General features: G+C 33.2%; 1 protein-coding gene across 2 annotated transcripts; it reads right to left on the bottom strand.

The window, feature by feature from the left end:
* Nucleotides 1–257: 257 nt before the first annotated feature.
* Nucleotides 258–6,599, bottom strand: LOC145063661 (valine--tRNA ligase, mitochondrial 1-like). Of its 2 annotated transcripts, XM_079011256.1 has the most exons (21): nucleotides 6,473–6,599; nucleotides 6,116–6,266; nucleotides 5,946–6,008; nucleotides 5,689–5,858; nucleotides 5,504–5,576; nucleotides 5,251–5,316; nucleotides 5,084–5,167; nucleotides 4,917–4,994; nucleotides 4,706–4,789; nucleotides 4,278–4,357; nucleotides 4,034–4,091; nucleotides 3,644–3,946; nucleotides 3,384–3,554; nucleotides 3,099–3,298; nucleotides 2,599–3,001; nucleotides 2,244–2,495; nucleotides 1,654–2,154; nucleotides 1,468–1,574; nucleotides 1,008–1,107; nucleotides 769–914; nucleotides 258–656 (listed from the first exon to the last, which is right to left on the bottom strand). In XM_079011256.1, exons 1-21 carry the CDS (start codon nucleotides 6,568–6,570, stop codon nucleotides 482–484), a joined length of 3,363 nt encoding a protein of 1,120 aa, XP_078867382.1. In that variant the 5' UTR covers nucleotides 6,571–6,599; the 3' UTR covers nucleotides 258–481. The 2 variants fall into 2 exon arrangements, with proteins under 2 accessions (XP_078867382.1, XP_078867381.1); XM_079011255.1 differs by having other exon boundaries at nucleotides 769–1,107.
* Nucleotides 6,600–23,457: the final 16,858 nt, after the last annotated feature.

The raw sequence follows: 23,457 nt of genomic DNA, 5'->3' as shown, positions 1-23,457 counted from the left end.
ATGTGTAGCCCGTGTAAGACCATAATACAAATTTTAAATGTGTTGATGCGAATAAACATGAAACACAAATTTACAAAACCCATACACGAAAAAGCACATGCAGTATATGTTGCCTCATGTAGCAAATCAAAAATTCTAATTGTATTGGATTTAGATTAGCATATCGGATCGCTTGTTGTCAGCTATATAGGATATCGAGGTCATTCACATCTTTTACATAAAAAACAAACTAATCAAGAGCAAGTCTTTGTCCCCCATGGTTCCAATTTTTTGGGTGTCATAATAAACTGAAATTCTTACTATAACTTGTGGCATGCTTAACAAGAAAACTAAATGTCATCACAAGGTAAAAATTACACATAATTTCACAAAAATTGTATCAGAATCTTCAAATTTTGTTCCCATATAATTCAATTATCATCAAATATTCATCTCAACAAATGCCTCGATGATCAGTCAGTCATCTGAGGGTTGACTTGTATTAGATCTCTGCTCTTACAGCCACTTCGCGTTCAAAGTGCTGAGTAGCTTCCTCACAAGACAGCAATTGTTGCATTAACATGGTCAGTTTAGCCATGTTTTCTTCTTTTATATGTTCCGGAACCTTCTCTTCATACCCTTTAGCACTCATCGCCTTGTTCAAACTATCCCTTTGCCTGGTCAAAGTCAAACATGGAAGACACATCATTTGCTAATATACAAATGTTGTTGACTACTTAACAAAGAAAGTCAAAGAAATGAAGGACAGATTTCAATTGAATTGCTTACTTTTGTAGATCTGTCAACTTTGTATTGAGTTTTTCACGTTCTTTTTTGACATCAATGGCTCCTTGAAGCTTTAGATAAACAGAAAGTGATTGGTTTACGACTGATACTGCACATCCAGCTGGAGCAGCATCATTTTCACTCAGAACCTGAAAACACAATTTTAACCCCAAAATATCAGAGATATTATTACATGTTACAAGGTTTTTTATGCGGAGGCTATTTTTGTCTTTTTCACATACCATGAATGATGATAAGTTGGCTAAGGTTGAAACCTCCTTTTCATGACGTCTCAGAAGGTCTGTAGTTTGTGCATTTCTAGAAACTGCAAAGCCAGCTCGCCTGTCCCCCAAAAAAATAAAAAAATTTAATATTCCTTTTTGAGAAAAACTTTATTTTTTGCTATATCTACAATTATTGAACAAGGAGCAAAACTTTTCAAAAAGAGCTAAACACAAGAAATAGCAACGAGCTTTCATCATCTATACTTTATCTTTATTTTTCTTACGATAATGTAGCTTCAACTTTTTACACAATAAGAGATTTTACTTTAGCAAAACTAATTGATTATATAGCATTGTATTGCTATAATTATTTTCAAAGTACAATGGTACAATAAGAAATGAAAGTAGAATGCTACATAATTCAGTTCATTCAAGATATTTGATGTATAAAGAGTGAAAGTGTTGAATAAAGCCACACCTTTCATTTCTTTCTTGTGCAGGCATGTTTGCTCTAATTGATCTGAGTGATTTTACAGCAGACTCAACCACCTCCATCTCATATTCCATCTTTTCATTACTCCATGACTGTAAAAAAGTGAAAAGTAACAGTTATATTATATATACAACTAACATTTTACCTTCAACTACAACTGAAAAATCTAACCTCAACAACCGAAGGATATTCACAGATCATAATAGACTTCTCTCTTTCACAATGCTTAGGTGAAGGAAGTCGTTGCCAAAGTTCTTCAGTAACAAAAGGCATAAACGGATGAAGCAATCTTAACCCTGTATCCAAACACACCCACAAAGTGTCTTGTGCATGAGCCTTTGAAGCTGCCATTGATGCATCATCACCAAAGAAGTAAGGTTTTATTACTTCAATGAAGATATCACACAGCTGAAATTGCCACCATGAATACACTGCAGTTGATGCGTCTGAGAACTCGTAGGAATCTAAAGATGATATGGTTTTTGATGTGGCTTTGTTTAGAACTGAAAGAATCCATTGGCAACTGAAGGGCATGTTGTTTGGGTCTATTTTTGAGGGAGGGGTATAATTGTCACCCAGTTTTGTCATTGCAAAACGTACTGCATTCCATAGTTTGTTGCACCATTGTCTGTATCCCACCACACGTTGTATGTCTAGATTGATTTTATCAGACTGGAATGAATTATGCATAAGGAATAATATTAGTTTGAATACAAAAACCTCAAAAATAGATGATAAGGGTATTTTGGTCTTTTTTGTACCTGGGCAGTGTATGAGACAAGGGCAAATCGAAGGGCATCTGCCCCACATTCTGGAATGCCATTAGGAAAATCCTTCTTTTGCCCCTCTGTGGCTACCTTTAATTCGTTAGGGTCCAAATTACCCTCCCCTAGTCTCTTGTGAAGGCCCTCTAAGGTAATTCCACATATGACTTCAATAGGATCCACCACATTGCCCAAAGATTTTGACATTTTTCTCCCATGTGCATCACGAATCATGGGATGTAAATAAACCTATATACAACAATTATTAATATCTTGTTTCAATTCTAAAAAAACAGTCAAATAATTAAAACAAAATCATGTTCTTTCAAATAATTTAAAAAACTTAACTAACCTTTTGGAAAGGCACATCGCCTCCTAATTTCATCCCAAGCATCACCATACGAGCAACCCAAAAGAACAAAATATCATGCCCAGTTTCAAGAACAGCAGTTGGATAAAAAGTCTTCAAATCTTGAGTATCATCAGGCCACCCCAATACAGATAAAGGAAAAAGCCCTGAAGAAAACCATGTATCCAAAACATCAGGATCTTGAGCCAATTGAAACTTTTTCCCTGAAAAGACCTTTTTAGCCTCAGTTTCAGCCTCTTTCTCATCCCTAGCAACCACCCAATGATCCATGTATGCTCCAAGCTCCTTCAGTTTATCATCCTCCAATGTCACATACCATGCAGGAACTCGGTGGCCCCACCAAAGCTGCCTTGAAACACACCAATCACGAATGTTCTCGAGCCATCTGTAAAATCAAAAATTTTAAATTTTAAATTAATTAATAAAGTTTAAATGTTGTATATCAAATTTTAAAGGTAGAATGAAAAACTCAAGAAGGTGACCTTTTCCATTCAGCAGCATACTGTTTTGGAAGTATATCAATTTTCTTGTTATTTTCATCCATTACAGCATCAAGAGCTTCTTTAGCAATACCATTGCAGTTGACATACCACTGAGGCTTAATCATAGGTTCAATCACATCATTGCTTCTAGAACAAACACCTAAACGCATCTCATTCTTTTCTTCCCCTTTATAAAGTCCCTGTATGCATATTTGATGAAGAAGATAAGAAGGGTATTCGCGTCTTTTTGGGGTGTGACAAAAAGTTAAGAAAGGTATTAAATACCTTAGACTTCAAAGCCTCAGTTATCGCAACACGAGCTTCAAAACGTGGCATCCCTACAAACCCTAAACCTCCATTACTGTTTATCTTCCCATCATCAGTAAAAATGTTAATAAACTCAAGTTTATGCCTCTTTCCAACTTCAAAATCATTCGGATCATGTGCTGGAGTTATCTGCATTAACAATTAAACACCATTAACATCATCAAAACAACAAAAAGATAGGAGTTAAAATTGTTTTTAGGGTTTAGGGTTTTTATTACCTTTACAGCACCAGTTCCAAATTTAGGGTCAACAAGAATAGCATCACAAATTATAGGAAGTCTTCTGCCATTAAATGGATGAGAGGCAAACTTTCCATGAAGATGAGTGTATCTTGGGTCTTCAGGATGAACAGCAATAGCAGTATCTCCAAGCATTGTTTCAACTCTAGTTGTAGCCACTATGATTTCTCCAAGATTTTCTTCTAAAGGGTATGCAAAAGAGGTTAAAACACCGAATTCCACCATGTTTTTATATCCAGGGACTTTTAGAGGTGTCTTCTCTTTGATATCAATGTAGTCCACCTATGAAAATGCAAGGGTAGAAATGTAAATTGAAAGTAATTGATGTGTATAAATGATGAGAGAAAAGATCTATGGACTATGGTGTACCTCAATGTCAGATATTGCAGTTCTCAATACACAGTCCCAGTTGACTAGCCTTAGGTCTCTGAAGAAAAGGCAAAAGGGTATCCGAGAAGTTAAAGTATAAAATGATGTGTCAATTAACAAAAACTTGAGGGAAAATAAAGTTTTTGTTAAATGAAAATATGGGCCGAGTAAAAATGCTCAAAACCCTTGAAAGAACACCAAAGATGAGTGAAATAATATTGAACTTTGTTGATGTAAATATTACCTATAAATAAGACCCTCCTTGTAAAGCCTGACAAAAGCTTCTGTTACAGCATTTGACCTTTTCTCATCCATGGTAAAGCACTGCCATTATTAAACAAAATTTTATAAGCTTGTTATACATAAAAGAAATTAAACATAATGAAAGATCATCAAAACCTTTAATAAAATAGATATCAAATACATCTTATAGTTATCTTTGGAAATATAAAAGTAGTTTAATTAACATTTCAAGTCTTTTCAATAAAGAATTATATTATTGGGATTCCATAATAAAAACAGGCTGCATTGCAACTTTTTATTTCATCCCATGATGAAATGGGAAAATCCCTATCCAAGGATAGAAAAATCAATCATTTTGAAGGAATACAAACAAGCAGCTTTTTTCATTCCAACGGAATGAACGATTCCATTCCATTCCTTAGATTTTACCTCACGTGACCAATCTAGAGATGCACCCAAACGCCTGAGTTGTTTCAATATGGTCCCACCATATTCCTCTTTCCATTGCCATACCTATCATTTATACCAAAACAACACAACATCTTTGAAGTTAAGTTTAACATGTTATCTTCCAAATTGATGATAAATACTAAATAATTTCACTTTGAAAGCAAGATATAACATGTGAAGTCAAACTCACTTCCTCTACAAACTTTTCTCTTCCCACATCATGACGTGTCATCTTTCTCTCTCTCATGATTTTCTTCTCCACTACCACCTGTCAATGAAACTTTGTTATATAAGCATAAGAAAACTAACAATATATGTAATGATAGTAATATTTATTCCTTAAAAAGTAAACTGAACCTGAGTTGCTATTCCTGCATGGTCCATTCCAGGCACCCATAAGGTATTGTATCCTGACATTCTCCTCCAACGAATAATCGTATCCTACAATGATAATCAATATCAAATAAAATTGGAAAAAGGAAAGAATTGTAAAATTCATAAAAGATGAGGGTAAGTCATGAAACCTGGATAGCAGCAGTTAAAGCATGACCAATATGTAGAGCTCCAGTCACATTAGGAGGTGGAAGAACCTGCATTTACACATAAACAAGACATCCATAACCAAATTACATTAATCAATGGCTTTATACAAACAACAATCCTAAAACCAATCTGACTAAAAAGATCTACAGAAAGTTGAAACATCATTGTTTATGAATAGTTATTGAAACTTATGAAATAGCAGAGAAAATCACAAGTTAAGTGTTAGAGACTCACAATAGTGAAAGGAGGTTTAGAGCTGCTGGAATTTGCCTCAAAGAAACCTGACTGCTCCCACCATGCATACCATCTAGCAATGAGTAAATTACAAATAAGGAATAAGATTACTTATAAAAGTATTTATCAATGAAATTTGAGCTAAATGATGTTGTAAAAGAAAAGGAACTCATAGAAAAACTAACGATTTCTCCACTGCAACAGGAGAGAATTGCTTTGCCATTTGTTGAGAAAGTTTTTTCTTATCACCAGAAGGTGTTTCTGGATCTATATAGTCTTCTGGGTTCTCTTCACTTGCATCTGCTCTTACTGTTTTCTTCTTACTGGCTTTTGAGATAGAAGGCCCTTGTTGTGCCTTAAATGTGTATCAATTAAATCAATTGATCATTAAACAAATATTATTACAGCTTTACTACTATACTGCTTAACAATCTAAGATTACCTTAAGTTTGGCTGCTTCCGCTTTTTGTGCAGCCTTCAACCTTTTCAATTCTTTCTCTTTTGCCTGATTACAAAAGAAAACAAAATGAACTTGAGTTCCTACTCCATACAAAGTTAATATCAGAAAGCCTAAGTAGAATCGAGTGGAGTTGAAAGAGTAAAAGGAGATACCTTCTCTTCTTTCTTCTTCTTCCTCTCAAGTTCCTCCTCGGAAAGAGGCACATCCGGATTTGTGTTTGTCATGCTGGTGGCTGCGGTGGAACTTACAGTAGTTTCTCCTCCTGAAGCGGCTGATGAAAATCCAATTTGCGTTCTCTTTGCCCTAACGTTTTTATCGTATTAGCCTAAAACACATATGGGATACTTTTTAACAACAAAATCGATTTGAATCTAATCCTTCCTAAGAAAAAGCAGCTAAGCAAATAAGGATTCATACAAACAAGTAATACATCTCACAGTAGAACGCTCAATCTTACAACTATTGCATATCATATATATTGTATATCGAAAGAGAGAAGAATGTTTTACCGATCGCAGAAGAACGAGAAGTAGGATTGCACACTGTAGATATGGAGAGTATGGAGGCTGAGAAAGGAAAAGGGGTTTGGGGTTTTTGTGCGTAACATAAGAAGCTGGTCAGCCTTATAAAACTCAAAACTTTATAACTTATATTATATTCAGAGAATTTAAATTTGAATTTTTTAATAAAATCTTCAATAATTCTTCAATAATAAATAAAGGTTTTTTTATCACATGTCATTTTCTCCTTTATTTTGACAATTGTCATTTTGTAAGAATTTTAGAAATTTTATTTTCCACTTGTCATTTTTAAGGGATTTCTATTTTCTTAAAATAAAATTTCACAAAATTATAATGGGTTTTATAAGGAAATAAAATCATCCTATTAATTTGGTAATAAATTCTCATAAATACTTCAAAAGATTTAATTTTGTGAGAATTTTAGAAATTTTATTTTCCACTTGTTATGTAAAGTATTACATTATAAAATATTTCATATTTATATATTGATATTAAATTTTTATTTTTAATAAACCCGTGTAATACACGGGTTTCACACCTAGTAAATAAGATACAACTAAAAAATTTCATTTTAAATATATTCTATGTATGAAGGTTTTTTTACCATATGTCAATATCTGATGAGTTTTGACACTTGTTATTTTTTGGTATTTTTGAAATAAATATTATTCACTTGTCAATTTTTGGTTTGTTTCAATTTTAAAATTAAAGTCATATACTTATATATGTAAAGTATTAACTATCATATATATGATATTAAATTGCAATAAATACGTTTATTATTTTCTTATTTTAAAGTAGTACATTAAAAAAAATTACATTTTAATGTTTAATCTTTTTTTTAAATCAATCTATGTAATACACGGGTATCACACCTAGTCTTCTAATAAATAAAACTTAAAAATGACATGTGTCAGTGTCTTAGAATGTCTCTTTGACACGTGACATTTTTTTATGATTTTTATTATTTCATTTTTTTGTAACAAATCAAATTCAATTCAAATTTTAAAAATACAAAATCATATCCTAATAACTTGTTATGTTTATTTTGCTCAACAAATTAATTCATAATTACTTAAATCGACAATATCTTAGTTTTTTTTACATTTATTATTTTTTTATCTATATAGAAATTTTAAATATACCGACCGTGGTTTCTACGGGTTATAACCTAGTAACTAATGAATTAAAATGTAGATTGACATTAACAAGCTAAATAAAAATAATATATTTATAAAACAATTAAAATCCAACATTTGTTGTATTATTAGACTATTCTCATTAGCAATCTAACTCAACCTAACTTTTCAATAAAAAATAATATATCTCTCTTCAATCTATACAACTCAACTCAATCTAATTATTTACATCCATTAGCGACCCAACTCAACTCATTTTATATTAAAATTTTATATTTATAGAATTATATTAATATTGGTCTTATTTTATAGATAAAAATAAATTATGTATTTTAATAAATTTTATTTTATATTAAAAATTAAGTTTATTTATTACAAAAGGTAATTTTTGATATAAAAGTAATTGCAAATGTGACCATAAACTTCATTACAATCTAAGCCGAGCAAGATTATGGGCGCGAGCTAGATCACACAGGATTGCCACATTCTTATTTTTTTAATATATTTTTTTCTATGAGCCGTTCGCAATAAACCCCAATGGAAATAGTCTTAGAGCATTGAGTGTGGGCAACAAGATGCAACATTAAGTTGTGTCACCTCACATCTCAAATAAACAAATGGTGTTACAACACCAAGTGAGGAAATGGACAACAAGATCCAACACTAACTTATTTGAAAATAAATATGTTTTATTTTTTTTGAATTTGTTTTTTTTCTTTTTTTTTTCTTTTTCGTTTTTTCCTTGCTAGTCCTTTTTTCCTTTTTATGTTTTTTTAATCATTAAAATTAATATATTTTTATAAAACATAAAATTTTAAAAACAAAAAAGACATAATATTTAAATTCTAAAATTACGATTACAATTAAAAAAACATAATTTTAAACCTAAAATCATAACTAAAATATCATTCAAATTACTTATAAAACAACACAACCATCATAATTAACCCAAATATTTCTTCCTAATTTGTTCTTTCATTGCTTGTAGCACCACTAGATCCTCGGGCGCCAAACCATCCTCGTTCGCCCGAAGAATTAACAACTGATGTGTCATTAGTTCCCTCGTTTTTTGCTCCTGCTTCTCCCGTGCCTGCCTTTCTAGGAACTTCAAATGACGATGTTTCAAGTCATTTTTTCTTTTATTAATAAATTGTGTTCGTCGAATTTCGCTCTCATTTCCGCCGCCTCTTTTGCTTTCGCCTCAACCTCCTCTGCATACCTTGCAGCGCGCCTCGCTTTGTCGCGTCCGAGCGGTCGTCGTGGTGGGGATATCTCCTCGATATCATCCGAGATCTCATCGGTGTCGGCGTTAAAGTCGATGTGAGTCCGTGCGTCTGACACGTCGACCAAACTCGAAATGCGAGACCTTTTGGATTGAACCTCCGACGATGTAGGCGTTTTATTCTACCTTGGATCCACTCGCAACAACTCCCATGATTTTTCAAAGTCGAAAACATGTCCCATTTTCGACCCGATATTATTCCTTAGCAGATTTGAACAAATCGAAGTCGTTAGTTCCGTTTTGCTGTTGCGCCTCAAGCCGGTTGTAAATACTGTTGAATTTGCTACACCACTTAGTTATTTGACCCAATTTGCTACTCAACATGTCATTGTTGTGATATGGATTTTTCTTTAAAATAGCGTGAAACTTGTTGAGCACCGCCCCCCAATAAGCTCATTTCTTCATTCCATGTCCGCGAAGTTCGTCTTTTGAAGTAGCACACCAAGTCGTCATCAAAGCATATTCCTCCTCCGGTGTCCACCATTGTGGAACGTCTGCATTTTCTGTTTCAACCGCTATCGATTTTCCTTTCCCTTTCCCTCTCTTACTACCTCCCACTTCCACTTGAACCGATGGTTGTGTTGTAGGCGATGGTTGGTTGGTTGGTTGTAAGCGATGGATGGTTGGTTGTTTGTTGCATCGAAGCAAAAGTAGGGAAAATATTTTGTTGTAAATTTTGGTTTTGACCAAATAAATTTTGTTGAAGGTAAGGTGAGTTGGGAAATTGCAGTGGCGGCGAAGCGGGATTGAAAGCAGCGCCTTGGTATGGGATTTGTGGTGAGCCTTGAGACTGTAAGTCCCCAATCTGCTTGTGTATCAATCAGATCTGTTTGATGGTGCGGAATCCCAATCAAACGGATGATGTCAGATCAAAATAGAAGAGAAGAAAAAGAAGAATAACTTGAATCTAAGATGTATTCAAAGATATGAGTGATTCTCCATACACATTAGATTCTCTCACACACACTAATACACACTAAAGCTCATCTTTTCTCTCTAACTTTCTCTCTCTGCAATATGCTCTCTTTCTTTTTAGCCCCCTTAACCATACACTCTTCTTACCACTCATTAACCCTTACACCTATATATATATATATATATATATATATAGGAAACATGGACCGTACACACCAACCTGGCCGTGAACACATCCGCAAACACATATTACGCTACAGAAAAATACAGTTGTCTAGAAAAACAAAGTATAAACCATAATCTTAGCCCCAACAATCTCCTCCTTGGTTTATAGATTTCTTTTCTAATTGACCCAACAAGCTCCCCTAAAAGTAGTTGACTTTTCTTGTTAATATTCATTGGGAGCTTGGCTTAAGCATTTATCTTCGATTTCTTCACAACTTCAAGATGAACATGATGAATCTTCAATAAAAGACTTCATCTTGAGCACTTGGGCTTTTCTTCAGAATTTGGCTTTGAACGCACGTTGGGTGAGGAGGCTTCTTGTAGAGATTCTTAAAAAATAGCACTTTCAGCTTGAGAATCTTCAGAGAGAACAGAGAGAACGAATTTTCTGGATCACTTCAGCAGGTATATAGATAGGAGCAAATTGATTGAGGAGGCTTCAATGCAATCTGTCACATAATCTTCAAGTCAGCTTCACCTTGCTTCTGGGGTTGAAGGATTGAATGTTGAAAGAATAGTCTTCATTTCTTGCTCCTTCGAATGAGAATTCTTCGATGATCACAGATGAAGCCTTGGCTCAGAAATCTCGATACAGTCTCCATGAGACTCATCTACATCTGAATTCACTTTTCAAGGCAAAACAAAACTAAAAGAAAACTTAGCACAAAATATTTTTGGATTTTTTTTTTATATTTTCTGGAAAAAAAAACAGAAACAAAAATATTTTGGATTTTTTATTTTTCTGAATAGGAAATAAAACATAAACAACACTATTTTTGGATTTTTGATTTTCTGATTCTTGTTTGATTTTTGAATTTTCTGATTTTTGTTTGATTTTTTTAATTTTCCCCATAAATTTGTGTATAGGGGGGAAACTATGAACAAATGTAACAAAAACAAAAAAAATATTTGGGATCAAAGTTGTGAGACAGTCTTAACTTGTTTATCGGTACCTTCACCTTCATGAATAAATCTGGTCAATTGTCGGTATTGTGGTCCACTTAAACACGATGAATATCGATAAACTATTCTAAATAAACCATTCAATTGACGACAACCATGGGTATTGTTGTACACTTAAATTAAGCAGCGAGATCTACAAACAACCTCTAAATGGTTCAATTTTAGTTGCACTAGAACGTGTTCCGCACTTCCCGATATACCCTGATTATCAAGAACTTCCAAAGAACTCCTTACTTTAGGTGAGTAAACAATTATTAAGGAGGAAGACAAATTTAAAGATAGATGCATATGTTGTGTCCCAGGTCGGATCTCTTTCAATCACGCAGAGGGGACTACATATGGCTAACTAGGATTTGAGAGGTAGAATATTGCATATGCTGTGTTCCGGGTCGGATCATTTCAATCATGCAGAGGAGACAACATATGACTAACAAATAGAAAGAATTTCATAGATAAGGAGGTGCGTAGAAATAGAGTTGTATATGTTGCATTCCAGGTCGGATCTCTTCCAATCATGCAGAGGAAGCAACATATGACTGACAGATAGAAAGCAAGAAAATAATTTCCTACATACCTACTTTATAAGAACCTCCCAGTCGCCCTATCAGAACTAAAATTAAGGACATAAGTTCGTACATCAAAGAAAAGTCGAACCACTGTTCTAGGTGCGTATTAATTTAGTGTATCCCGTGGGTTCCCGTGTTTATCTCACTGCTCAATCTACCCAAGCGTCGTATGGTCAGTCCAAACAATTCTATGTAAATCCACACCGTCAAATCCTTCGTGCCTACCAGCACATTGAACACAGAGTCTAGACAATTCATATTCAGTCCCTTACACTGGTTAGACTGCCTGTTATCACTCTCTTGATATCACTTCCCGAATAACAAAACTAACGAAAAACTATAAGAAAATAAAGAAAATTGTCTTTAAAATGAATCAATGAAAGAGAAACTCAGGAGTATCGAGATGAAAAATCAAACCGTAAGTCACCAATTGAATTTGCATCCAGAAGGTTTGAGAACAGCACGCATAATCTCAGAACTGATCCGAAAATTCTTCATGTCATTAAGCACAAACCCCAATGCGTGATCCCCTCCTTTCTTATTTTCCCGCAAATGACACATACTCTCAAACAATATTCTGAGTGTTATACAGATGAGAGATGCCCCCTATCATGTGCCTGGAACAACCACTACCAACAAACTAAAGTCTAATGATATGCCTCCATAGTTGTTCCGACACAAAGCGGGATCAGTTGGTCTTTGGAACCCAGTCCATTTTGAAACTGGGTTGATCTTTGTCAGTTATGCAAGGAACTCTCTCCCATGACATATCCTATTTATCACAAACATAAGATGAAGAAATATTAAAATCATTAGAAGATTTGGGAGATTGAACCTTCGGTACCCATCTGTATTTGAGTTTGACCCATTTCTTTTTCGAGCGGATGGGTACCTCGGCACTTGCTTTTGAACTTGAAGTCGGCTGCCGAGATGACTTTAACCTAGCCGGTCTTGGTTTCGTTGGATCATCTCTTAAATTGTCCTTTTTGGTCAACATTCCTTTCTTGACCTTGGGATTTTGATTCTTGGTCTTGGGAGTTGAATTCTTGGCCTTGTGGGTTTGATTCTTAGCCTTCTCCGCGTTCCAGTCACCATTGTGCGATTTGTGACCTCGAAATGATTCTTTTGTAGAATCTCCCACTTTGCGCGTTCTGCCAGCCTTGTGCATAGTAGGGAACGTATGTGCGATTTGGACAAGTTCTGTCAATGTGTCCAGGTGTTCCACGGTGAAAGCAAGTCTTTTTCTTCACTGGGAAGTTGTTTCTTCCTGCCCCTGGTGGCGTTTCCGTGCCTCGTTTCTTATTGTTCCCACAAGCACAATTGCAACAAGTCGTCGATTTTGCTTGTTTTGGTGGCTTGTATTTTCCAGCAGCAGGTTGATCAGAAGTAACTGAGTTAGAAGCAACAGATTCAGAGTTCAAGGAGTCATTGGATTGTTCAATAGTTTTCTCCTTGTTCTCATCTTCTGCTACTTTACCTGCACATGAAGTAGAAGCATTATAATCGTTCACCTCAACACTTTCTGGCACAACCACGGTAGAATTATCAAAGATATCATCGAATATATAAAAAAAATTGAGTATTCAGACTTTGACACATAATTATTATCAGACACACTCTCTTCAGCTGCTTGCTTGCAATGACTTAGTGGTAGATCTACATAGGAAGTAGAAGCATTAGTATTTTCAATCTGAGGACCACTTGACGGCACAAATACAAAAGTTTTGCCATATATGAGATGTGCCTCTCTATCAATTTCTTCTTTGGTCAAAGGGTTATACTGATAGGTGTGATTAAAAGGAGCAGGCACTTTATCATACCCTATACCCTTTTGTTGGTTATCTTTGAATTTTAAACGTTATATCATGGACGCAACTACTTCACTTGACACATCAAATTTTTTGAAATTAAAATCTGTATTTTCAAACTTATTTTTTAATGTGTTAAGTTCAGCAGTTAACTCAGCAAGTTGTTCAGTCACAAATCTATAATTGGCACACTTATTGCTATATTCTTCCTGAAGTTTTCTAAAATCTTTTGTTTTGGCTTCTAGTTGTGCTTTTAGAGGTTCTCTCATTTCCTGAGTTGATATCCTTCGTATTTTAGGTCCTCGTTCTCTCTACGTAATAATTCGATATGCTCAAGTAAATTTTTAACATTATCAATGCATGTTTGAGAACAAGAAATTTCATTGACTTTGGTGTTTGAAGAACTCATTGTTTACCAAAAACGCCCTTTGACTTGAAAACTCAAAAGTCAACCTTAAAAGTCAAATTCAAAAAGTCAAACTCAAAAGTCAAACCGAAAAGCTAAATTTGAAAATTTGAAGGTTAAACGAGAAAGTCAAAGTCAAAATTTTAAGTAAAAAGTTAAAAATAAAAGATTAAAAATTTTTGAAAAAAATGGAATTTTAAAAATAAAAATTTGAATTTTTTTGGGCTGAAAGTGTTAAAAATGCGAAATTGGAATCGAAGATATTGTATATGAAATAAATATGGAAGCCATATACCATCTATCAAGCTAGATCAACTGGTAAGGAGGAGGGAAGGATTAAACATGGGACCAGGGTTCGAAACCTGGCAACCCTATTTTCCTTTTGAATATTTGTTGTTGTAAAGCTATATCATTTAAACGAGTGAGATGTTTAACGTGTTGCTTTGTAGTTCAACTGTAGTTAGAGGTCTTGAGTTCGATTCCTTGCACCCCCAAAATCGCCTTCCCCCCCTTTTTTAAGTATAGGCGATGGTTGCTGTTGCGAAGACTCTACACCCCCAAAATCACCTTCCCCCCTTTTTTTAAGTATAGGCGATGGTTGCTGCTGCGAAGACTCTACACGCCGCCACCCCTTCGCTGATTACGACCGTAAACTCCGAGGCCGTAAACCCTTTAACAGATCGCGAAAAAACGACGTTTTTCACCATTTTTGCTCAAAAACTCGTTTTTATGAAAAAATGCGAAGAACAAACCCCCCTTATTTTGCCAATATCTATCCAAAAACGCAGAAATCCTTCAAACATAAGATCAAATAAGCTCCAGATCTGACAAAATTGATTGATACAACCAAATTATGATACCACTTGTAAGTCCCCAATCTGCTTGTGTATCAATCAGATCCATTTGATGGTGCAAAATCTCAATCAAACGGATGATGTCAGATCAAAATAAAAGAGAAGAAGAAGAAGAAGAAGAACTTGAATCTAAGATGTATTCAAAGATATGAGTGATGCTCCATACACATTAGATTCTCTCACACACACTAAAGCTCCTCTCTTCTCTCTAACTTTCCCTCTCTGTAATATGCTCTCTTTCACTTTAGCCCCCTTGACCATACACTCTTCTTACTACTCCTTAACCCTTACACCTATATATATATATATATATATATATATATATATAGAGAGAGAGAGAGAGAGAAAGGATCATTTGAGAACCTAAAGTTTCCCGAGAACCCGAGAACTAAAAGTGGAACGTTAGATCAAAACTTTTAATGGCCTAGATTAAACATGGCATATTTGTAATTATTAACAATTTCAATGGTAACATTGACTTTTTACAATAAATTACAAGGGTAGTTTAGGAATAAAAATTAACATACATAATAATTAATCAAAATTAATTTTGAAAATACAACTCTCTCTCTCATCGTCATTCTCTTTCCCCCATGTTCATCTTCATCCCAGATTTTGAGATGAAATCGTTGAATCTCACCTCTTCATCCCAAATTTTGAGATGAAATCGTCGAATCTCGTCGTGTTCTTATTGTTGTCTTCAGTCGCCGGAGTGTATCACCTCCACCTTTGCTCCTCCACACTCCTGTGAATCACCAATTGTATCATTGTCATTGATATTCCCTAAAACGCTTGTTATATCTCTCATTGGTTATCTACCACCGTATATCTGGAATAGAAATGGTTGTCTTCAGTCGTCGCGCCATTCTCACCATCGTCTTCAATTGCCAAAGTCTACCAACACCGCATCTGATCCTCCAAAATCCTGAATCGTTGATTTGACCTAAAACATAATCGATGTCTCTCATTCCTTACCGATTGCAGTAGATTTGGAATAAAAGTGGCAAAATTATCTAATCAAAGTTGCTTCGTCAATTCACGCAACTTCGATCATCAGGTATCATTAATCCTTACATGCTTGTATTATTCAATTTTTAATTAGGTATGAAATTAATTCATCTGTAGAATGATCTCTCTTCTTTCATCTAAACTGATACTCTCAGTTTGGTTGATTTAACTAAGCTTTATGTAACAATGTGTGGATTTAACTAGGTTTTATGTAACATTGTGTGGCTGGAATTCTTTGATTTTGATTCATTTTCATTTGAATCAATGCATATAATCGTGGATGACATCATCATAATATGCAAACCACATGTGGTAATCTTGAAATGAATTTTCCATTCCATCTGAATCAAAATTGTGAAAGTGAGGATCAGGAACACTCATTTCAGACTCTTCATCATGTTTATTTATTAGGTTCCACTTATGTTGTTTATGTGTTGATTATGTGATGTGTTTGTAACAGAGAGGAAATGGCAGACTTAAAGTTCAAGATCTTGCATTTGCTTTGGTTGTCGGTTAGTCGGGCCAAATATCTTTATATTTTATTTTATTATTATTCGTTTTTTTGGTCTGTTTGTTTGTAAACTAAGTTACATGTCATTTTTGTTCTTGATTGTTGGAAAATATTTGGTTAATTTATGGATTTTTGACATAATAGAATTTGAGATTTTTATGATTTCTCATAGTTGAACACTCTGCAGATTTTTATGATTTATTCGTATTCAAGTTTCCATATGTTTACAAATGATATTTGAATTAAATGACCATCCAAGTTATAAAAACATCACAATTTAACCATACTTCTTATACTTCTATAAACACAACAATTAGGTAGAGAACATCTTAATTAAAAAGAATGCTCTCAAATATGCCTGATGTCACAGAACTACATCTTGTACCTGAGGCTCACGTTCCTATGATGAAATTCAAGTTGAATGGTGTATCTATATATCTTCTCTATGCAAGACTTTCACTTTGGGTCATACCTGAAGTAACTAAACTTTCCTATCTTTCTTTCATCTCCATCTGTTACTGAAAACTAGTTGGTTACTTTACTAATGAACTCCATTTTACTGGATTTGGATATTTCTCAGGGTTCAATACTGCAGAATGCAGACGAACAGATGGTTCAGAGTCTTAATGGATGCAGAGTTACCAACCAGATCATGCGCTATATCCAAAATGTGATAATTTTTAAGTTAGTTAACTTATTTAAAAAAAAATGGAAGCAAACATTTTGTTTAAAAATGTACGCATAATGTTTTCATAACTTCTCTAAATCTCATTTATGCTTGAATTCAATTGATTTAATCTTATATTCTTATTTTTGTCTGATATTGAAGCCTGTTACAAGTGATTTTAATTAAAAGGATACTGGAAATTGCAGCCCTAGGTACATGAGGTGCACCATTAATCAGGTGATACATGTTGTCTTATTGTATTTCCCTTTCATCTACTTTTCTTGTGAAGTGTTTTAATGTAATATTGATTTTGTTGTTGTTTGTTTAGATTCCTTGCACTTCAGATCTTTTAAACACATCTGGCATGCAATTGGCTTTATTAGTTCAGCCATTTGATTTATATTAATTAATTAATTAATACATATAAATTAAAATATCACGTCTTCATTTGATTTCTATACATCAAAAAACAGTATTCACAACTTATAAATCATGAGCCAAAACACCTAAATCAACTAACAATTAAAATTCTCAGTTTTGGACCCAAAACAGCCACTGTTTAAAGCTGTTTTAGCACACTTGAAACCTGTATAATTTCCGTTCTTATTTCATATTCCAGAAGTTCAGACTTTTATCTTTTCAAAATGTACTTTTGAAGGTCCAAACGATTTTTCTACAATATTATATGATTTTTACAAAACTGCATATCAATGCAGCTAAATTCTGACCAACTGGTGAAAAATATGATTTTCACCTAAGTTAGAAGCAACAACAGGTTACGGAAAAATTAATGAATAAACTAGATTCAAAATGGAAACTTTGAAAGTTTACGGATCATTAATTTGATTCCTATTGATTTTTCTATAATTTTTCCAATACAGGGACATATTTGTAATTTTTTGCTGAATTTTCCAGTTTTGGATTTCAAAGGCTTTTTGACCACTTAACACATTAAGTCATCACTAAGAACACCCTTAAGGGTAAAAATTAGCCTCTTAATAGACGTGGCATGTCAAACAATAAAAATATCAATCCCGCTCACAACCCACTCATCAAGGTACAAAATATTTGGTGGAAAACAAAGTAGGTTGCATAAATAGGAACTTGGATTTCTTCCACCACCAATTCTCATACAAGGACTTTGAAAGATTGTTTTGAGGATTATTGGGTGACTCAAAACATGATTTAATCTAAACAAACAACAACAAAATCATGAGCACTCTTGTATTTATTTCTTTTCTTTCCTTGTCTCTATTGTTGGTTTGTGAATATGCAGAAAGCAATTTTTTTGACTCCTTGGACATGCTTGAGGATAAAAGTTTAAAAATAGAAGATGATTATGACTTGCCATAATGGTCAGGTGATGAACATGGTGTTAGGGTTCTTATGAATGTTGATAGCTTTGGTGATGTTGGAGATGGAGTTTCTGATGACACAAAGGTGAATATATATATATATATATATATATATATATATATATATATATATATATATATATAGTCTTTCTTGAGTGTATTGATGGAGTCATTAATGGGATTCTTTTTATTTTCATGTATGTTACATTACAGGCCTTTGGAGATGCATGGAAGGAAGCATGTTTTACAGATTGCATTCACGGGAAGTAGTGCAATATATAATGATATATGCATGAGAACTTAACTGTAAAATGGAAGAACAAGACTCGGAAGAAGAACAAGGATCTCCATGTGGATATGATTCAAAGTGTCATCCAACAACTCTTCTATCAGGTCAATCATAATTGATAATGGTTCATGTTCTAATTTTATTGAATTTTTGTATTTGTCTGAATCATGGTGTTATGGGTATAAGTAAATCACATGTAATTCATATGTGAATTACATGTGATTTACATGTAAATCACATATGAATCACATTCACATGTAATTATGAATTACATGTGATTCACATGTAAATCACATAAGAATTAAATGTGATTCACATGTAAATCACATGTAATTCACACATGATTCATATGTAAATCACATGTAATTCACATATGAATTACGTGTGATTCACATGTAAATCACAAGTAATTCACATATGATTACATGTAATTCACATGTAATTCACATATGAATTACATGTAATTCACATATGATTCACTTGTGATTCACATGTAAATCACAAATGAATCACATATGAATTACATGTAAATCACTACTAAATCACATATGAATTACATGTATATAATATCTACACATATGAATTACATGTGATTCACATGTAAATCACAGGTAATTCATATATGATTCACATATAAATTACATGTAATTCACATATTAATCACATGTAATTCACATGTAAATCACAAGTGAATCACATATCAATTACATGTGATTCACATGTAAATCACTAGTGAATCACATATGAATTACGTCCATATGCACACATGCATTTTGTGTGAGTGGTCTTTGTTAATTATTTTTATTTTTTTATTTTCTTGTGAATTTCACATTTGAATCTTAAAAGATACAATCACATGTGAATATCACATTATATAATTACATATGAATCTTACATGATATAATCACATGTGAATCTTACATGATATATACTTGTGCATTTTTCTGAGTGTTCTTGCATTAATCATTTTTTTTAAAATTTTCTTGTAGGTTTTGAAGAATTTGTTGAAAATATTGAAGATGTGAAAAGTGACAAATTAAAGAAAATATGGAAATCTTGATATGAAGAAATGATAACACTGTGAATCTTTGTAGTGTTTTATATTTTATTTTGTATCTAATAAAATACTTGTATTATCTTTATAGATTGATTAATAAAAATGAGATTTTTTATAATTTAATTAACAATATTATAGTATAAGAAATATGCATATATGCATTCGAAAAAATATGAATATATGCACCTAAAACGTTGATTTTTTTGTTAAAAAATGCAGTTTTGAAAAAAATTGCACTTTTTTATAAAAATCGCATTTTTTTTTTGAAAAAAATGTAGTTTTTCTGGAAAAAAAAATTGCAGTTTTTTTTTTGAAAAAAAAAAGTACATTTTTTTTTTCTAGAAAAAATGCAGTTTTTTTTTGAAAAAAACATGCATTTTTTTAAAAAATATTTTTTTTCATCTTTTTTGAAAAAAATTAAAAAATCTCCATTTAAAAAAAATCGAAAATTATTTTTTTTTTTTAAATTAATCCAAAATTTTGTGTTATTTTGTTAATTTTTAGACATTTATATTAATATGTTAAATAACACAAAAAAATTAAACATTAAATAAGATTGGTAAGATGACGATCATGTCCTTAACGAATTACTTTTGATCCAACGCTCCACTTTTAGTTCTCGGGAAACTTTGAGTTAAAAACCGATCTCAACCCTATATATATATATATATATATATATATATATATATATATATATATACTAGCTTACAACCCGTGGGAACCACGGTTATAAAATTAATTAAATTTTTATAATAAAAATTTATAATTATTAATCAATTGTCTTAAATAAGTCATTTTAAATAAATTATTAATTAAGAGATATATCAAATTTTTAAAGTTATTATAACTTCAAATTTAATATATAAATAGAAAATATAAATTTGAATTTTGAAATGAGTTGCGTAATACATCTACATGACACATGACCTAATATTAATGAGAAGTTTCCTAACAAATGTTTCGGTCAATTTTTGCGCATTGACTAAGGCGCTGTTTGTTTTTTTAAAACAAAAATTCATGAAGTCTACGAATCACCTCTGCAATAGAAGAGGTGGACCAAACGGCTACAAACTGTAATAAGAAGCGTGTTTGTTTTTTTAACATCTGAATGTTGCTGTAGATATTAAAAAATTAAAATAAACTGATTTTATAAACTGAAAATAGTTTTTTAATACCGAAAATTTAATAGTGTATGACATTTCGACAAGAATTTATGATATTTCTGCAAAAAATAATGATATTTTAACAAAAAATAAAGATCTTTTAGCAAAAAATAATGATATTTAATCAAGAAATTATCATTATACAATATAAAAAAATGAAAAAAAAACAACAAGCATAAACAAAAAAAAGGTGAAATAAGATTTCAGCAAGAAAAAAAAAAGTTAGAAGAATTAATATAAGTGTTGCACAGCGCAACACACGTACATAGGTTTTTTTTTACTCCGAAGACTTTTAAAAAACAAACAACTGCGAGATGAAAAGTGTTGCGCGTGTACTGCGCCATACATCAATAAGAGGTCTGAAGATGTTTTTTCCAAAAAACAAACAACACCTAAGAAGATGTTTGTGATTTCATGTTGAAGTTATTATTATTTTTTTTTGCCAAAAATGATTTATTGACTTATGAAGGTGGGAAAATGAGTTTTAAAAAAGTGTTTGGATTAGATTTTTAGTGACAAAAGTCAATAAGTCAATAAACTAAAAAATGTTTGGCTTAAATTGTCTTTTGTTTGTTTTTTCGTCTAATAAGTTAAAAATCATTTCAAAAAGTCACAATTTGTTACATCTTGAAAACTCTTTTCAAAGGCTAACCAAAAATGAGTTTTAAAAGTTTTTATTGGGTATCCAAACACTTTTTTTTAACTTATTGACTTTTCAAGAAGTCAATAAGTTAATAAGGAGTTTTTAGATGAACAACCAAACGCCATCTAATCTCTCGCTGCAAACATGAAGTTATGTCTCGAATTGAAGTCACTGCAGACGAACGTCACATGGGCTGAGTAGTGTCAGGATTTAAACATACATCAGTAGATTATTGTAACACCCCGTTTATTAAATAAATAAATAAATGAATTAATGAATGAATAGTAGCCCTAAAATCCATAATTTTAGTGGGGTGTTGGTTTTTCGGGAGCCAAATGTTACAATTTTAGAAGTTGGGGGTTAAGAGTGTAAGTTCTGGATTTAATTTGAAAAGGATTTCAGAAGTCAGGGGCTGCTTGGTAAAATGTTGGACTTGATTTGAAGGGCATTTAGATGGTTGGGGTTAAAAGGGATGAACTCATTTTGAAGAAAAGGGGAAGGGAGGGACCGAATCTGTAATTATGGGAAAGATCCTTAACAGGCTGCTTCCATATATGAAGAAATGAAACCTAACCCTAATGTCAATTATCCCCAACCGCCACCTCTCCACCCTTATGCCTCCTCGTCAACGTCGCCGCTATGTTGTCTCCGACCACCATCTGACGTTAACACCTTTGGACTTCCATTCTTCTTCTCCTTCTCCTTTTTCAGTCGTTGCCACAAGAGGTTTCATCCACTCGCTACTTCGCAAACCGGAGCGCCACCACCACTGTCGTATCTTCCATCTGCCGTCAGTGTGCGTTTCGTGTGGGGAGCTATGTCCGTTAGGGAGGTCGAGAGTAGGCGACCGGAGCTGATGTCGTTGTTGGAGCCCTAAGATCACCGAGAATCATCGTTTCCGTCCCACTGTTTCATTGCTAGTCGACCACCAGAACTGTCACAACTAGCATTTTAGCAAGGAAATTATATTCTCATGTAAACATTCAGCTATTGTAAGGCATGTACTTAAAGTGAATATCATACTCTATGCTTATTCAAAACCATCCGTTTGAATCATAACTCTTGATTTAAGTTCAGAACCTAATACAATACACCTCAAGTAGTCAACTATGGGTTGAAAACCCTAAAAATCTCGGTTCAAGTTTAATATGAACTAGGATTCTCTTATTGGACCTAATGGACCAATAAACCTTCCACTCGACTATCTTGGGCCTAGGAACCCTAATTAGGCTCTAGTTAGACCCATATTCATAAAACTTTAGCATTTGGGGCCATGTGGGCCTAGAATAATGCATCTTATCTCTAATGGGCCATGATGGGCCATAACTGATTTCATTGGCCTAATGGGTCGTAAACTACCTATTGGACTATTATTTGGGCCATGAACTTCCCTAAGGGCCCAATGGGATGAAAAATATTATTGGGCCTCATAAAATTCGAGCAAAGCCAAGAGTGGACCCAAACCATTTCATTCTCATCTCTTTTAGCCCAATATATATATATATATATATATATATGTGTGTGTGTGTGTGTGTGTGTGTAAAAAAAAGAGAAAAGTGATTATTTTTGCACTGGACACCTCACTTTTGCATGGTGGATTTCCATGCACACATCACCTTAAACCTCTCTCCTTCTCTCTTCTTCTACTCTTGGTTGAACCCTTCACCCCTCACCATCTTCATTTTCTTTCAAAAATCTCTCAAGAACTCCTCCTTCCTCCTCTAAGTTTTTGAGATTTTATGTGAATTTTCAAGAGGTTTTTCATCAAGATCATCATCCTTGGTAAGTTCTTACTTGAATCTATGGTTTAACTTCAAGATTTCATCGAAAATATCTTATTAACCCATATCATTTCATGATCTATACTCTTGAACTTCATAGAGTTCGAAAACCATCTCAAGGAGCTTGCTAGGGCCAAGATCTTCTCACATCTTCATCAAAAACCGAAACTTCAAAGCAAAGTGAGTTCATACCCCTTGATTTTCGGTTTTTACTATGTTTTGGGGAGAATACAAGTTTATATGTGCTAGATCTATGTATTTGTGCATGTTTATGTGTGTTCTTTAAGTTATATGTGTGATTTTGTGAAGAACTTCATATATCTCGACAATATATGTAAACT

This window comes from Lactuca serriola, chromosome 7, assembly GCF_051521515.1.
Source record: "Lactuca serriola cultivar US96UC23 chromosome 7, Lser_US96UC23_V15, whole genome shotgun sequence".
Classification (NCBI taxonomy): domain Eukaryota; kingdom Viridiplantae; phylum Streptophyta; class Magnoliopsida; order Asterales; family Asteraceae; genus Lactuca; species Lactuca serriola.
Note: the sequence above shows the minus strand (reverse complement) of the source record. Positions and strands in the feature narration are given on the sequence as shown.

Coding starts and splice junctions, on each gene's coding strand:
- LOC145063661 (XM_079011255.1), bottom strand. CDS start 6,570: ATGTTACGCACAAAAACCCCAAACCCCTTTTCCTTTCTCAGCCTCCAT. Junction 4,092..4,277: donor AAGGAGGGTCTTATTTATAG/GTAATATTTACA, acceptor CCTTTTCTTCAG/AGACCTAAGGCTAGTCAACT. Junction 2,155..2,243: donor TTGTCTCATACACTGCCCAG/GTACAAAAAAGA, acceptor AATTCATTCCAG/TCTGATAAAATCAATCTAGA.